The following is a 17,242-nucleotide window of genomic DNA, read 5'->3' on the forward strand; positions in this document are numbered from 1 at the left end:
CCCTCTACCACCAACTGCTAGGGCTGTGATGCAACGAAATAGCTTTCTCTCAGATCACTATAGAAGGTTCTTAGAGGGCAAGAATGGAAAAACTTCTGCTTGTAATGCCATTAATTATTGTTTTTTAAGCAATTATTCCCTCTGGTGTTGCGTGCAGTAGTTTTAAAAAGTGATTTTTAGTCTTCCTAGTACATGGTAACTCTTCATTACTGCTAAAATGCAGAGATTTTTGTATCTGAATATCTGAATAACACATTCTAGCTGCAGTACTGGGTCTTCTGAGGTTTTTTAAGTTTACTTCCCCCCTGCCTCCTACATGTTTTGTTGTTGTCGCTGGCCTCAGTCTTGGCAATTTAGTAATGAGAATCTATTAATGATGGAATGATTTACTAAGAGGACCATGGCTCCACGAAAAGATACAGTACAGTGTTCAGTTATTACTGGTGTTATTGAGACACTGGAGAAACAGTTTCCAAACTATACTTAAAAGGGATAAGTTAGCACCAAATACCTCCCTTGCACAAAGATGCCTGATTTGTGTAGTCTTTATGTGAACACTGTACCATTAAAATCATGCCTAGACATTAATAAATTAAATAAATAGCATTTTTGGCTTCCTGGTAGAGAATCTGATATTTCCTGGCTTCCCACATCTGTTGCTAGAGCCAAGTTTTAGTTCTTTGAAAAGTTACTGCCTGGCTTGTCTTCAAGGAACACTTCTTGTGTCCCATCTTAAATGCTGAGAACTAACCATGTACACCATGTTCTTACATTAATATACAGAACGCTGGTTTATACAGATTGTTTTTTGACTTGCAAAAGTAAGTGGGGAGTAAAAAAGATTTTGTTAGCAGGGATTCTCACAGTCAGCTGAATAGCTGATCCTAAAGGAGAGCTGTCATGCCTATGAATTTTGCAGGATAGAAGCTGGAAAAAAGTGATGCACATGGTCAAATGTGTCCCTGTATGTGCCATGCCACAGAACTGTCCCCGATTTAATGTAGTTTATGATGTCTGCCTTTTGCTGATAGTCACAGAGAAACCATTTGCTAAGGCAAACTCTTCAGCTGTTCATTAAACTCAATTTTCAAGAAGTAAAGGATCTCTGAATTTGATTATCATCTTCCCAGCCTTGGCTCTTAACGGTGCTTTTGATGGGCATAGGATAGGTTAATAGTACTAAATCTTCTTCCACATGTATTTACAAGGTGAATCCATCGTGTGACTAAGCAGGTAGGCCTTCAAGTTCCCTGGTAAGAAAGGTTTTGCAGGTTTCGGGGGTTTTCTTATACCGTTGGCTGTGGCTTTTTTTCTGAACCTTTCCCAGGCAGGCCTGGTGAAGAGGAGATGATTGTGTCATACCAGTATCAGAGCTGGATGCATCCAGGAATGCTGATAATGCAGAGTGTTTTGTAGGTGTTGCATGTTAAAACAAACAAATGGGTCTCACACCTGCTGGCTGCCCGAGCAGCTAACATAAAAAAGTCACTGCAGTCTTCCAGTTACATCTCTCTCTATTTCTGTCCACCTGCAATCCTGAAATAGTCTGATCTACGAAAGAGGAATTCCTAGTAAGAAACTACATCTTGAGACGAGAAACTGGGCATGCCTTTGAAAACTAGAGGAAACAGTGGAGCAGTCACTCAGCACAGATGAGCGCTGCTGTTACCTTGTGACCTGTCTTTTAGACCATAGCACCAACTTGTGCACTGGGGGACTTCTCCAGCAATGATGTACGTGAATTCTGAGGTCAAATCCAATACTCCAATTCCTAGAGAAGTGCCCTAACCACAAAACTATAGGCTATTTTGGGGGTTACACTACTGCCTGTCCTGCTCAGAAGCTGGATTGCTTTCAAGAATGCGTAAGTTATAGGGCCAGAAGGTCGGTATGCAAGGGGGAGCCTGCCTTGGTAGATATTTTATGTTACACAGTAATTGGATACAAAGAAGAAATAAAGCTAAGGGCAGACACAGTGATCCTGGGTCTTTCCCTCACAGCTGAGTGCCCCGACCTCACCAGATTGCAGAGCTGGATATTGCCTCCTTGGCCAAGGAGTTTTTACCTCTGGGTACCTGATATCCCAGCTCCAGCATGACGGTGTTGATGAGTTTATGAACTCATGCTTGATGCTGATTTCGTTATCTCAAAGAGATAAAAGCTTAGCATGTGAAATGTAATTGCAGCTGGGCCTTGTTTGGCATCTAGTCTGTGGTTAAGTTTCCCAGTTCATGCACTGGAAAAAAGCGGTGGGGAGACATGGCAGCAGCTGGAAACGATGCTTGAAGAAGCTGGAAACTTTCACATGGGAGCTCCCACTGCCTCTGCCATTGCAGCAGGAATGGTGGGCCCAGGCTGGCATTTGTGCAAGTTTTAGAGTCATTGGCCTCTTGAGACAGTTCTTGCTTACTTGGTCTCAGCCACATGCTGTTCAATTCTGTGACATCTAAGCAGGTCAGAACTGCCCTGTTCTTGCCAGAAGCCAGATTCTTTGCCAGTGCGTTTCTCATCCCACTCTGTCTTCAGACAGACAACATTCCCCATGTTGGTTTGCATTCAGACTGGGTTTACCAAAATGCTCTGTTTCTGTAAGAATACTTAGGTTCCTTTTCTCTTTGCATGTGAGCACTGAAAATGTATGTAGTCCTTGGCATGTTGTTGGCACCAGGTGACCTTGTTTGCACCCTTACTTACTTGAATAGGGGATCTGTGTGCCAGGGCTTAGAAAGGGGTGATTTGCAGGCTAGTAAGGGGCAACCCTGTGATTAGAAATTCCATGATCTGACAGAATGCACATTTGACCTGCTAGTGTAAAACAGATTATTATTCTGTTATGTAAATATTTTAAAGTCCAGATTTGATAAGGATCAATGACAGAAATAGGTGGTGCATTGCTACCTGTCTGTAAAAGTACTTGCTAATGTGTACTGCAGCATTCGGTTTATAACATTACAATGGTGGCTTTGATTAACAATGCTTTATTAGTTATAAACATAGATTTACTGAATAAATCCTACTTACTTTGTTGAATGGCTCTTCATGCCTACATAAAACTATTTCAGTAATTAGAAAGCTACTGTAATATTTCTCTGTATTGTAGGCTTGGAGCTGTTTGTTAGCTCTCTGTCAGCTTTCCTGAATTCCTACATAGGATTTTGTACTTGATCCCATCTTTGACACGAAAGGGAAATGGTTTCAACTTGCATTTTGTGATAAGAAAGGGCAGATGTGGTAAGACAGGGTTTTCTAAAGAAAAGAGGAATGGCTGGGGAACAGTGTGTGTCTCCTTCTATGTGCCCCTGGACCTGAACCATCCTCTTCCCAGCCAAGACCAGAGAAGACTGGAGCAGCCATATCCCTGCTGAAAAGGACCAAGTTCCCTCCTGAAGGAGTTATCACAATTGCTTTGTGGGCTTGTGTTTTAAGAGAAGAATAGAAGAGTATGTGTGAGGAATGTTGGCATAAGGCATCTTGTGGAGAGCTCACCTCTGTCTTTCTCTAAAAGGTGCAGGCTTGTAACTCCTGAGGTTTTTCCTCCCCTTTCTGTATAAAACACAAAGCAGTGGGGGTCAGTTGTTTTATCTACTACTGAAATGCAGCCATCAGTGCAGAATAACATGAGAACAGTTTGAAAGGAAGCGTGGAACACTATATTCAACTGAAACTAATTACCTGATTAGGTTTTGGCCTGGCTGTGTGGGTTGACATCCAGTGGTCTTGGCGACAGTACCTACGAGCAAAGCCAAGTCTAGTCTTGCTTCATTTAAAGACTCTGGACAAAACTTCTGGACTTGTGTGCTGAATGCTGAGCAGTGTGAAAATAGGACACTGACTTAAAGTACCCATGGCTACAGAAGGTGTCAGTGGGCAGATGAATGACCTTATTTGGGATTTAGAAATACTGGCTTCCATTTAAAGCTGTTTTGGTGAAATGTAACTGTGCATCACAACACCCTCCCTTCACGGCTGTAGGATTAGCACTTTCCTTCAGCACTTCAAGCTTCTACCCTTAGAAATTTAGTCAGAGTCTGACGCTGAGATCTCATAAACTTAAGACAATCACCTAAATGGATGTTATCGCACCTTGTCTGCCACAGTAGTTCCTTCTCTTTATCTCCACAGGGGTTAAATACTTTTGGTCTGCTTTGTTAGGTGAGAATGATTTGTTATTGCTGTTGTCCTTTTTGGGAAATAGCATGTTTTCATGTTAGGAGTACTTATGCAGCATTTCAAGTGTCTATAATGTTAGACATGTCTGTATTTACCAGTGTGGTGGTATTTTTTTGTCTTGGCATCTCTTTAAAGGGAAAAAAAAATCATTACTTGTTAGGATTTGAAGCTTTACTGGGAAGATAGGGTGAGTCTTTCATCTGTGTGCTGTTATACAAATACAGTCCGTTAAAAACAAAGGTGAACAGAGCACTTTTAAAAAGACTTGAAGTGTTCTTGCCTTCAAATGGGAAGTTTCTGGGCTGAACCCACTTCTGGCACCCTAGCACCCCTCTGTTTTCCTTCCCAGGGAGAATGGTGTGAAATGAGCTGTAGAATGAGTTGTGGCAGTTCACTGGTAAGCATTGACTTCATGAGGAAATTTAGTACATTTACTCTGATATCCTAGAAGCGCATCGAGACACATTACTAAAATGAATTGGACAAACTGTTGAGGGAAATCGAAGAGCTTGGTAAAAGATGCTCCACAGAACAAGAAATCCTAATAGACAACCATAGGAAAAGATATTTTTGCCAACTGGCTGACTATTTTAACTTAGCAACTGGCTTATGCTTTACCCTATTCCTTAACATCTAACATAAATATTGAATTCTCTCCTGTTTACAAACCTTCTTAAACCATATGCCTAAGGGGCGTTGCAGTAATGAAGTCCTCAAAGTTGTGCTTAAGCATTTCCTCTTACTTCAAGAATAAATCCGTCAAGTGTTCAGCCTCCCACAAAGGCAACAAACGCAATCCTGTAAGTGCCATGAAAGCCCCTAGAAACTTCAGAAACAATTTAAACCAATAAAAATAGGCTTTTGGACACCTCTCGTTACTTCTGTGTAGAATGAGGCTGGGCAGGGACTCGGGCTGAAGAGGGAGATGGGAATTCACCTTGTGTAACCTGGTATTCCCTCCCCCTTTCCCCTGCTGTCCCCAAATCAGCTGTCACAGTATTGGCAGGAGTCTTCCTGAGCCTTCGCTAGCCAGGAGTTTGCCCAGCTGTTTGGCCTAGGATTTCAGAGAGTAGGAGGGAACCTTTCTGGCTGAAGCCTCTGTAAAATCACTGCTTCAGTGATCAAAGCAGCAGTGTCCCCATGGGGAAAAAGCAAGTAGTTGGAGCGCTTGGTGTGGGGGGGAGGGGGAGCAGTGTGACTTTCCACAGGGCATGGCATCTTCATGATAAATAATCACACTAGAATAGAGCTAATCTCCCAGGAAAAGTGGTGGGATTACAAAGGCGGTAAAATCTCCACTTCTGTTAGTGTGCGTAAAGTTCAACTCCATTGCAGCTCTGTGGTTTGAAAATGCGTCTCCCCTAACAGCTACTTGTGTTACTGTTGCAGGATGATTTGGAAATTCGTCTTATCCGTTTTTCTGATGGCAGCATTGGTTCGAGTAACAGACACCAGGAAAAACCGTCCTGCAGGCGCCATTCCCTCCCCTTACAAAGACAGCAGCAGCAACCACTCGGAGCGGAGGCAGCAGCTGAACAAGGAGGTGTTGGCCTCCAGCCAGGAGGCCCTTGTGGTCACCGAAAGAAAGTACCTCAAGAGCGACTGGTGCAAGACGCAGCCCCTGCGGCAGACTGTCAGTGAGGAGGGCTGCATAAGCCGCACCATCATCAACCGCTTTTGCTATGGGCAGTGCAACTCCTTCTACATACCCCGGCACGTGAAAAAGGAGGAGGAGTCCTTCCAGTCCTGTGCTTTCTGCAAGCCCCACAAGGTCACCTCTTCAACTGTGCAGCTGGAGTGCCCGGAGCTGGACCCACCTTTTCGACTCAAGAAGATTCAGAAGGTCAAGCAGTGCCGGTGCATGTCTGTGAATCTTAACAACTCGGGCAAACTGTGAGAGCAGGCATGTAGCTGCTGCTTGGTCTTGCCCCCATCAGATTTACTGCTGCCTCTCGCTTTCCACAGCACAGACTGTCCATTTTGTTGGTTTATTTCTTCTTTTCCTTTTTTTTTTTTCATGTTTTGTTTTCCTTCAGGAGGCATCTCTCCAGCAAAGAAAGGCTCCTTGTTGCTTGCCTACTGGAATAGCGCTTTTTAATGGGCTCTGTTACGCACTTCACCATCAAGTTTCATTGTATTTCCAATATCATCTGGCAGTTGGATCTTCTGGAGTGGAGCAGGCTCCCAGAAGTTGGGATTGATCCTCTAAAAGTGACCAGTTGGCTGAATCCAGCATTAAATGTTTCCACTGTGTGGAGTAAAGCCCTCTGCCCCTACACTCCAGTCCCCTCCAAAAGATAAGAACACCTTTCCCACGCTTTGGTCTGGAGCTTGCTGCTCCCACTTGAAACACTGGGGTGCTGCCCAGGACTGGGGGATGCAGATGAGGGAGAGTAACGTGCAAAAAGCAAGCGAGACTCTTCGATGAGGCTCATCTCCTTAAGACAACTTTAAATGTGCAATGACAGACATTTCCGGCTTGTTGACTGAATGGTAGATAAGAAGTGAGGGGAAGAGGGCGAGGAGCTGGGTCAGCCACTGCGACCACAGAGCAGACTGAGGGCGGGTTCTGATGCTGTTGTGGTTAGAGTATATCGAACACGTGGTCTCTGCAGCAGTGTTTATTTTGTAACCTAGCTATGGTAAACAGCTGTTTAAAGTATTATAGACCTAGACATGTATATTTTTCTTGTGGCAGAATATGCCAGAAATTAAAATATGTTGACTAAGAGACTCGGATGCTAGGTCAGCTGCCTAGCTTAAAATGGGCATAGTTTAACTAGGCTTTCAGTAGGGTTTTGTGTCCTAGATATAGGTGCGTCCCTTACTCCAAAAAAGACAACATCCATTTACGACCTTTATTTATGCCTGTGCAGACCAAGGAAGGTGGGAGGGTAGCGGGAGAGGAGCTGAGAACACTTAAAGGAACGTTGTTTCCCTTAAGGTAGAAAAGCACTGTCGCACAAAGGACAAAATTTGGTCATTGCTGGACTGAATACAAAAGCTACATCAGTGTCATCAGGTTTTGGGAGTGGTGTCTCTCCCATGATTGGAAATCATGTTAATGTGCTAGTGTTAAAGGACAAACCCATCACTCAGTGGTGCTGGAATGGGTCACAGCTGTAGGAGCAGGGAGAGCGTTAAGTTGTAATTGCAACAGTACTGGTGGTCCACTCAGTTTTTGAGTCCTACACAGTCAGTGTTGGTGAATGCTTGAAGTTCATTTTAAATCATGCTATGTTGTTATTCAGTTGATGGAGTTTAGCATGTCCCGTTTATCCCATTTGTTACAGATACGATCTGTATTAGTCCCAGCTGCATTAAAATCCTGTGCCTGAAAACAAACCAGCTCCTTCTCCCAAACCAAAGCCTGTGCGTGCTCAATTGTCTGAAGCTTACAAATTAAAAATGACATGCTGACTCCCTGATGCATGTCTCACAGCTCAGCATCTGCAGCTAGTGAAACCAGCTTGCTGTGGGAGCCCTTTCTCTCCAGCCTCTTCACATGTAGCCGCTTGAAGGGGTTAATGTGTTTAGCACTGTCAAGGGCTCAGGGCCACAGGTCTCTATTATGTGAGACAGGCTGCGCTAAGAGGCTTTCAGGACTGAGCTCCACCAGAGCTTACCAAGGGGTTTATGGGGATTGGCATGGGCAGGATGAGGTTGAGCAGATCTGTTAGCCCTATTACATGAACAGCCATAGCTTTTCTGCTGTGATCTTTCAGCGTGTCAGAAGTGCACAGGGAGACTCCTCACACAGGGATTACCTTAGAGGCTGCTGCTGTTGCACTGCCAGTGTTGTACCAGCCACCAAATGGGCACCATTCTGTCTAGGCTTAAGTGTTAAGGGGGGGGGGAAGGCAGCAATAGCTGAAGTCTACTAAGACTCCAGGGATCTCAGTCTCCACTTGAAATAAATAAACTGAAATGAAAAGTCAGACATTTTGGACTCTAGAGAGAAAAGCACCCTAGTAACTTCAGTTAATGTGCAAGAATCTTTAAGCTATGCCCTGCCTGGGTTTTTCACCAGTTTGCAATATGAATATGCTGCAGCTTAAAGCTCCTTCTAGGAGCTGTGTTTGTTTATGTAAAAACTAAGTTGAGCTTGTAATGGTTAAAACTGTATTTAATTCTTGTTTTATAAGTAAGTGAAAACAAAAAAAAAAAATGAAGAAATGCTTTAAGTATAATGTAATTATTTTATAGGTCTACTATTAAATTATAGATTAATAAAGCTACTTTAGGGTTATATGGCATCCAGGTGTATAGGCTTTGCTTCAACATCTTGTGTCCAGCTGGTCTCTAAGCAGTATCTACACCAACTTCCTTTTGACCCTACCAGAAACAGGTAAATGATGTCTCAGCCTGACAGCTTGGGAATACCCAGCTAGTTCTTTCCTTGTCCCCCACTCCCCTCAGAAGTACCTGCAAGGCAGGAGGGAAAACTAAACTGCACTAATCTTGATTCTCGGGTTGATTCTGCATGCACGAATTCTGGTTTTTGGTTAACTGACAACAAGACAACCAAAGCTCCATCACTGGCTGCGCTGCTGGCATCATTTGTGGTAAGAGAAGCAGCTATTACCCTGACCAAAGTGGTTTTGCTTAAAATATAACAAGATGCTTATGTAACGGGCATCAAACTACTCATGGGGTGGGGTGGGGGGGAGTAAATCTGAAGATACAGCTGAGCTTTAATGGGTTCTCTCATCTCTTGGATGAGTGAGTGCGCTGTGTGCCTCATCAAAGGTAGGGCAGTGGTTTGGGTTTTTTTTTTTTCTTTCCAACCCAGGGAAAAGATAGTTGCAAAATAACCTTGAAGGCAGACTTCACTGAGAAGACATAGTTTGTTCATGCGGCAGAATGAGCCCCCATATGACCAGAACAGGTGCCTGTCATGGGTCTTGAAAGAAGCAGGAGGGCCTAGACCACAACTAGCATGGGAGGGTTTTATTCTTCATGTCGCTGTAACTGACGCCTACAGGAGCCTTTTGCTCTCTTCCCCAACTCCCCAAGTCCACTCACAGTTCAGCAATTTAATGAGTTTGGCAACTTGGGGTTTTTTTGTTGCTCTGTTTGTTTTGGGGGTTTTATTTCTGGTGTGGTGGTTTGTTTTTTTTTTTTTTTTTTGTGGCTGTTTGTTTTGAGAATTACTGGATCAGGTGCTCAGAACTTGAAAGTGCCTATGCCAGTCAGCTCAAAAGGAGCTCAGGCAACACCTCTGTCTCTAAGCCCCTCTCCTGCTTTGCAGGTAGCTTCATTGCCCAGAACCCACCCAAACCTCTTCTGTGGCACAGCGTAGACTCCAGCTCCAGCTCTCCCAGCCTCTTGCTGTGTGCCTGCTGGACCACTGTACCAGAGGCATAAACTGTAACTCAAAAATCTCCCCCTTGTGGAAGCAATCTAAGAGCAAGGCAAGTGTCAGGCTAGATGAGAAAAGCTTTAGGTCAGATAGATGCAGTATTTCTTAAAGTAGAGTGGTGCTGTGGGACAAGGGCAGGAGGGGGACAGTAAATGTTAAGCTCTTTTACCATGGAACTGCCATGTTGGCAGGGCCCCAATTTGGGGTGAGAAATGAAATTTCTAACAGATTATTTGAGCTGTAGCTGGAAATAAATGAGAAAACAGCGCTGACTAAACAGGGACCCTTGATCTTCAGACAGACCCTGTCTTTCTGAGGCAATAGGCAGCGGATGCCTTCACAGTTAGGTTGGACAAAACTCAGGTACAGCACAGGTACAGGCGGTTCTGTCATGAGCAAGCTTGGAAAACCTGTTCTGTTATGTGAATCCCACTTGACTGATGTGTGGCAGACCTGAATGGTGTGAGGCATTTGCTTTCTCCTGTCTGTTCGCACTATCTTCAGAAAAACCCAGCTCCACCAGTTTTCACTTGTTCTTCGCACAGCAGTTTGAAATCAGTGTAACTTAAGTACCTTGGTACAAACTTGGCTTTTGTTATTAACCTGGACAATGCAACAAAATAATTGCAATACAGAGACTTGCTATAGCTTCTCTTAATGAAATTAATAACTACTTCCAACTTTTTAAGTTGATCACTGAAAAACTGCACAAGAAAAAAAATCTCTTGTCTATGGAAGTTATCACTAATTGTATTCCCACTGCCACTGTTGGTTAATACTTCCAAGTTTTGGAAATGCTTTGGGATGATGAAAGGTGCTACAAAAGCAGCTAACCACTACTGTGTCATGACACATGACAAAGCACGATGCTTCCGAAAGGCTTTAATTTGGAAGCAAAACAACATGAATCTTCTCAGCTCCTCATAAAACCTCCAGACTGTTATTCTCCCTAAGTAATATCTGCTGCTCAGGTATGAAAGTACTTATTTAGCTGCTGCATTTGTTTAAGTAATGATGAGTGATATGTGATGTTGGTGATGAAAAGGTTCAGAATTTTGTCTCTGAGAACTGTTGTAGGGCTACAGCCAACTCAAAGTGTAGTATGCCTGATGTTGCAGTAAATGGGGAGAGGGTACCAATGAGGTGTTCAACCTCTTTAGAACACGCCCAAACAAAAGAACATTAGTCTGGAATTCTGTAAAAAGATGAGTGTGCCACTGGAAAAAAGAGTAGTGGTGAATCTTTTATGCTGGGAATCCACTCTGGGAGAGCCATGGGTCAACGTTAGTGCTGTGAATGGTGGGCAACTTCACTCTGTATGGAAGTTTGAAAACAGGCTGGAGAAAAGCTACAAGAGAGCAAGACAGACATTCAACCAAATAGCTTGGGTCTTAATAAGATGAAAGAGGAAATATGTATAGCAGCTTGTATCTCAGATTATAACACAGTACCACCAGCTGCAGTCAGCCTTTGACACTGTTCTTCAGGAAGAGGGGTTTGCAAATAACATTTAGCATCAATGCTGCAGTGAAAAGGGTAGTATGTCTGTATGTGACAGTCCTACCACGTTGCTGGACAACACTTTAATGATCTAAACCATATATGTATGTATATAAAGACATTATAATATGCAGATAATACTTTTTTTTAGTGCATGTTTCTGCCCTAATAGCAATTCCTTGAGACTGCTACATTAGGCAGTGTTAGTAGGAACACGTTACAAGCCTGAGCCAAACGCACTACTGGAAGGAATGCGCAAGCCAGATGAGCAAGTGAAACATAATCTGATTGGGTGAAGGACTCTGAAGCTCCTCGCTACCACCACCTGGGGAAAAGGTAATATATCAACATAACTGGAAATTACTGTCACTATGCTTTCAGAAGGCAAGGAAAGAGAAGCCCTGTTTCCACCACTGCCTTCACAGAAGTTTTTCCTTAATCACACGAACTTGAATGGGATGCGTTGCTTAGGGAGCAAATGGTTGCTAGGAAACCCTGACAGTAAAGAGAGAAAGCAGTTATTTCAGTATTATACCTTTTATTTTCTTATAAATTAACATTCTAAAAAAATTGAAATAGAAACACTAAATACAGTATTGCACATAGTGATCTTTGTTAGATGATCTATTACTTCATTTAGTATAGTAATATACATACTGTAGGTACTGAAGGAAACCGGAAGGCTACAAATGAAAACATGCTACTGTATTCTTGCACTTAGGAGCAAAGTTAAGAGGAAAAGACTATTGTTTACATAAATACAAACATGGATTTGAATCAGTGCCATTAAAATAGCTTTATTTTTTAATTTTTTTCCGTAAGTTACTTGTAACAGCAAATAATCACTTCCCCAAACAGTAATGTTACTCCCATCAACACAAAATTTTAGAACTCCATTCTTGGTAATTTATATCCCTCCTAGAAATTATTACAAGTACAGATTTTCACATAGTTTTATCAGCAACAGGAGACTTGCTTTTCACATAGTGAAAAAACCCATCTTTTCTAGTGCTTGGTATATGTGAAGAATAACAGATTCCTGAGATCATATTTCACACTTCCTTTTGCGACACCCTGTAGGGTATATTAGCCTCTGGACAGCTAGGAATGACTCTTGATAAGCTAGATTAAACAGGGAATAATGCAACCCAGCAGATTAGAGCTCATTTGCCTTACCCTAGTGTCTTTCAGGCTCCAAGGTTGTGAGCATGTGTCCAATTCAGGTGCATTCACACACACACCCCTCTTTCAGGAAAAGTGCGCTTTGAAAGAAAAATATTGTCAATCGGGCTGATTGGTTTGGGGCTTTTAAATTAGGATTGGAGGAAGGGATTGTTACCAGTTGAGCAGATCAAAAGTGATATAGTAAATTCAGGATTGCAAATAGGAATTAAGCATGTGGTCTAAAATGGAAGCCCTAAGTCATAGATTTCAATCATTAACCTTCTAGTCAGGGACACTGAAAGCCTGGAGGAAAAGTCTGTAATTTTGTTAAGTGTGAAATTGATGTCAGTTATTGGTAGTTTATGTTCTGTCACTAGAATCAGCTACTTTTACATAAATGTCAGTCCCCATGTGCATCTTTTAATGGCTCTCTGAAGGAGTTTTAAATTACCGTAAAGCTAATTTCAAAAGGGAATTCATGTACATGTGGCCAAAAGCTTGTCTGACTTAAGTGATCTGCAGTTAAAACTATACTATACCTTCTAAAGTTCATGTAAAAGTATTAGCTGCTTTATATATTAACAAACTGTAATAGCCAAATCTCTCTCATACTCTCTATCATACTTCTGTGCTTTTCTGTGTTTTCCTGCTTTTCACTTACTCTTTCTTTTTTTTTTTTTTTTTTTTCTAAATGCTGGATGTCTGACCCCCATACCACCTGGCATTCACTATCTGGCAAAAGATGAAATAAAAGTATGCTGTCTTATCGATTTTAAAGATAGTTACAGTAAACATCTTGTTCCACAAATATTTAGTCATGGAGGGCAACCAAACAAGTTGGGAAAGCATTGATTATACTGTATAAACAGCACTTAACGATTCAAAATACAAACTACAAATGCCAACATGAAACAGATACGAACAATTCGCTAGGAGTAACATTTCTTTCCCTAATCTAAGCGCAGTGCCATGAAGTATTTGTGTTAGACAGATGTTGCCAGTAGGAATGGAAATGTTTTACTGTATCATGTAGCATTCTTATGAAGTTCAACGTAATGCTTCAGCATGTTCAGAATTGATGCAGATGCCACTTTTTATGCATGCTGACTTGGCCTATTTGAAATATACCATACACTTTACAAAATATCATTTTTGAGTGGCAAAACAGATACAGAGTACAGGGAAGGTGTTTCAAGTCCATACCTAATCTATTGCTGGGCACTCCATTAAAGTGATTACATTCATGAATGAATGTACAATAACACATCAATTAGTGGAAAACTCTAGAGAACAAAAAGCGAATTTAAAAAGGTCAAGAAAGCAAATGATCAGGATGATGTAGTTTCCTTCCCCCTCGCTCCCCACCCACAGGCATGTTGAGTTTTGGTAACCAGGTAGCAATGGCTTTTGCTTTTCTTCTCTCAGATTTTCATACTTATCTTTGCTTTCTGAAAAATAAAATAAATTAAAAAGGCAGAAAAATGAGTATACATAAAACCATCTCTGAAAATGTGGAAAGCACAGAAAGATATAGACTAATGTTTAATTATACCTACTGTACAATTGACTTCACAAATAAATTTCCTTTGAAGCTGGAAATGAAGTAGACTGCAACTACACACTGCTTGTGAAAATATATTTGTTTACTTTCACTCTATCAAATTTTCAGTAACACTAAAAGTCCCAGTTTCAGTGCAAATTATATAGTTATCTCTTAAGAAAACCCCCAGCTCTCAGTGTCTTTACATATGGCAAGATGTAGGTGAGATGGAGAAATCTAAATCAATGCTAGCTTTGTTATTTTAAAAATGACATCTTGATATGGTTTTAAATAGAATTGATAAAATAAAATCTAGTTTATCATTCCTAGCCAAGCTACTCCTCTACATACATTCTTGTGGCACTAACCACAGACAGTCAACTCTCCCTAAATATTCAGAATAGGAAACAATAAATGCAGTATGATTTTTTCCTGTGGCAGATTATGTTAGTGAGAATATAGCAAATTACCACCTGTTTCACTTCAAGGATGTGTCACGGTAATAGAGCCATGACTACAAAGCACAGAAGAATTAAATAGTGCCTTGGGGGTGTTAGACAAGGACATTGACACATGAAGCAATCTTCTGTTATAGTATTTTACAAATCTAATTGATGGCAGTTGCTACTGGTATAATTTAAATAGGAAGTGCCAGATTAATTTTTTTACTGGAGGAATATTTTATTTAAAATCAGCTATGATCCTAGCAATGCTTAGGCAATAATAGCGGGAAAGTTTCACTGAATGACTAGAATTGCTCCTCTACTATTGTTAAAGCTATATATCTGTTCAGAAGAACAGTGAGAGCACAGTATTATCTTTTTCTAGGATTTCTACTCCAAACAAGTCCAGATCAGTGGAAGAGAAGCCACTAGGATTTGATGTAGGGATCCAACTTGAAAAATGTGTACCTATCACAATTCTTCCTTATGTTTTATAACTGTAATCAAAGAGAGTGAATACATACTGAATAAGCTTGGAAAACTGGAGCTGCCTTTCTGTCTTCTAGGTGCATCCCACACCAGTACTGGGATGCAGATAGACTGGCGGTGAGGGGTCCATGAGGGAGAAGAGGGGGACAATAACATGCTCCTCTTGCTTGTGCTACATCGATTTTGTGAAGTAAACGTTATAGGCAGCATTTAAGTTTGTTAGTCTAACACCTTTTATGAAGATTTTAGACATTAAAAAAATAAGAAAGAAAAATCCCCTCAAAGCAAAAATGTACATCAAGAGTAACATGTATAAAATGCAAAGAGAGAAAGGTAGCATAAGTGATGGGAACAGAAACATTGCTACAATTTTTACTTACAATTCCAGAGTCATGTTTTGGTCTTATATTGTATAGCGACTTCCCCTTTTTCTGCCTGCAGACTTCCTCTGCTTCTTTAACTCTGAAGAGAGACAAAACTTATAAATATTCTTGTAGAACAAAAATATTGCCAAATACAGCATATAGCTTACAAGTTCAGGCCTGAGGACACAAATGGGTAACTTTATTCCCCATATTTTCATTTGCATGCTTCATAAAATAGCAGTTGCACTCTGGCTATTGTTGCCATACGTTCAGACTCTGGCACTTACAAGGAAACTCATACTCAATGGTGCAGTCTTCATCCATTCCCTACCTCAGAAATTTAACAACAGTTTGAACAAAGTTTCGCACCAGCCTATCTATCTTCCCTTTCAATCAATTTTGCTTGCAGTTTGTTGTGGTTTAAGCCAGTCGACAAGTTAGCCACTTAGTTTCTAGTCTCCCCACCCCACACCCCCCCCGGAGGGATGGGGAGGGAATCGAAAGAATGTAACTCCCACGGGTTGAGATAAAAACAGTCCAGTAACTAAGGTATAACACAAATCACTACTGCTGCCACCAATAATAATAATGATAAGAGAAATAACAAGGGAAGAGAATATGATACCACCCGCCGAAAAACAAGCCTGACAGAGCAGAGAGCGTGCCCTTCTGGGAAACTCCCAGTTACCTCCCCCGGGCATGACGTGCTGTGGTATGGAATACCTCTTTGGCTAGTTTGGGTCAGGTGTCCTGTCCCTGCTTCCTCCCGGCTTCCCCTCCTCTCTGGCAGAGCATGAGACTCACAAAGTCCTTGGTCAGGGTAAACATTCTGACCAGCAACTGAAAACATCGGTTTTATCACTACTATCCCCAGGCCGAAAGTCAAAACCACAGCACTGCACCAGCTACTAAGAAGAAGAAAAAGTGACTGCTGCTGCTGAACCCAGGACACAGTTAAAATGGCAAAATACCTTAACTGCAATTTCCAGTCTTCACTCTAACTTAAAATAAAAATGGAAAATTAACATGTAACATGCAGTTTACAACCAAGGTGGTACACGCCACTGTACACAACTCTTTCTTTCCAAAGCTGAGGGTGAGCAGCAAGGCTTACATGGCCACTGGGAATAAATGCACTTGAGCTGCTTGGATGTAAAAAGGGGAGCAGGTTCCAGAAGTGAGCAAGCTTCCTGACTTGGCAAATGGTACCAAATTAGGGCCTTGCAAAATGCCAGCAAATGCCACATTTCTGATATGTGTCCTTTTAGCCGTGCAGATAGAGAACAAACTGTGAAAAGCATACGGCTATACTCAAAAAGGAAGCCTGCCAGGATCAGTCTGGTGTATTCCATGGCACACTGCAAAATGTTTCTTTACCATCTTTACTCATTTTATAGATCAACCTTACAAACACACATGGTTATTGAAACACTGATAACATAGATTTAAGTTATGAATTCTCTGAGCTTCAAAGAATTACATAAAATCCTTTCTATATGATGGCATTAAATGGTGTGAGATGTGTATTTGTTTATGACAGATGAAAATATTTATAAATAACAAAGTAGAAAATAAAAATGTAAGTCCTATATGGGTTTGCTCTTGCTAACAATATAGACTTTAGATGGCACTTACTCTGCCTTTTCATCATTATCCAACAGTGGGGAAAAAAAAAAGAAATAACAGTAAAATGATATTGAAGTAATGATATATCCTTGGCTGGTTCCTTGCGGTTCATCTCCAGACCACTTGCATGTCTGCTATTTCACTGAGGCTACACAGGGCAATGTGAGAATATGACTTTGTGTTATTATTATCCTTAAATATTTTTTGTGTGCGTGGTAAGGGCCAGATTGTGAAAATAAGACTCCAGCTGGGTCTGCTAAGCACATTAAAAAAACCCCGCCTTTGCATTCATCTCTCCTTTATCCAACTTCACCAGACACACTTCGTTCTTTTTATGAGTTTCAATTTTGTAGTTTCAAAAATTAATTTAAACATCAGTTCTTTTCAAGCATTTCCAACAAGCTGCTCTCTTCATTTGATGGCCCTATATTTTATTAATGTAGGAAGACCTTTACATGCACAGGTGAGGGAAAAAAGGTTTTGAAACCTATTATTTTGAAGCTGTAACACTTCCTATCTTACCGCATATCAGATAGACTGCTGTAGCATAACACGGAACAATACAGAACAAAAACATCAAACA

At 41.3% G+C, this 17,242-nt stretch overlaps 2 protein-coding genes across 2 annotated transcripts in view; one reads left to right on the forward strand and one right to left on the reverse strand.

The window, feature by feature from the left end:
- Positions 1-5,560: 5,560 nt before the first annotated feature.
- Positions 5,561-6,618, forward strand: GREM2 (gremlin 2, DAN family BMP antagonist; the record flags this gene model as incomplete). The annotated part of the gene is made up of 1 exon (XM_080616537.1): positions 5,561-6,618. The coding sequence occupies one exon, from the start codon at positions 5,561-5,563 to the stop codon at positions 6,065-6,067; it is 507 nt and encodes a 168-aa protein (XP_080472663.1). The 3' UTR covers positions 6,068-6,618.
- A 6,819-nt stretch (positions 6,619-13,437) lies between these two features.
- FMN2 (formin 2) overlaps positions 13,438-17,242 on the reverse strand; it is a gene marked incomplete at both ends in the record, with an annotated part of 160,041 nt that continues 156,236 nt past the window's right edge. The window contains 2 exons of the mRNA XM_080615867.1: positions 13,438-13,479; positions 15,049-15,130. Coding sequence (XP_080471993.1) covers positions 13,438-13,479; positions 15,049-15,130 — 124 coding nt within the window. The remainder of the gene's footprint in view (positions 13,480-15,048; positions 15,131-17,242) is intronic.

The sequence above is a fragment of the Psittacula echo genome, assembly GCF_963264785.1.
Source record: "Psittacula echo genome assembly, chromosome: 4".
NCBI classification, from domain to species: Eukaryota; Metazoa; Chordata; class Aves; order Psittaciformes; family Psittacidae; genus Psittacula; species Psittacula echo.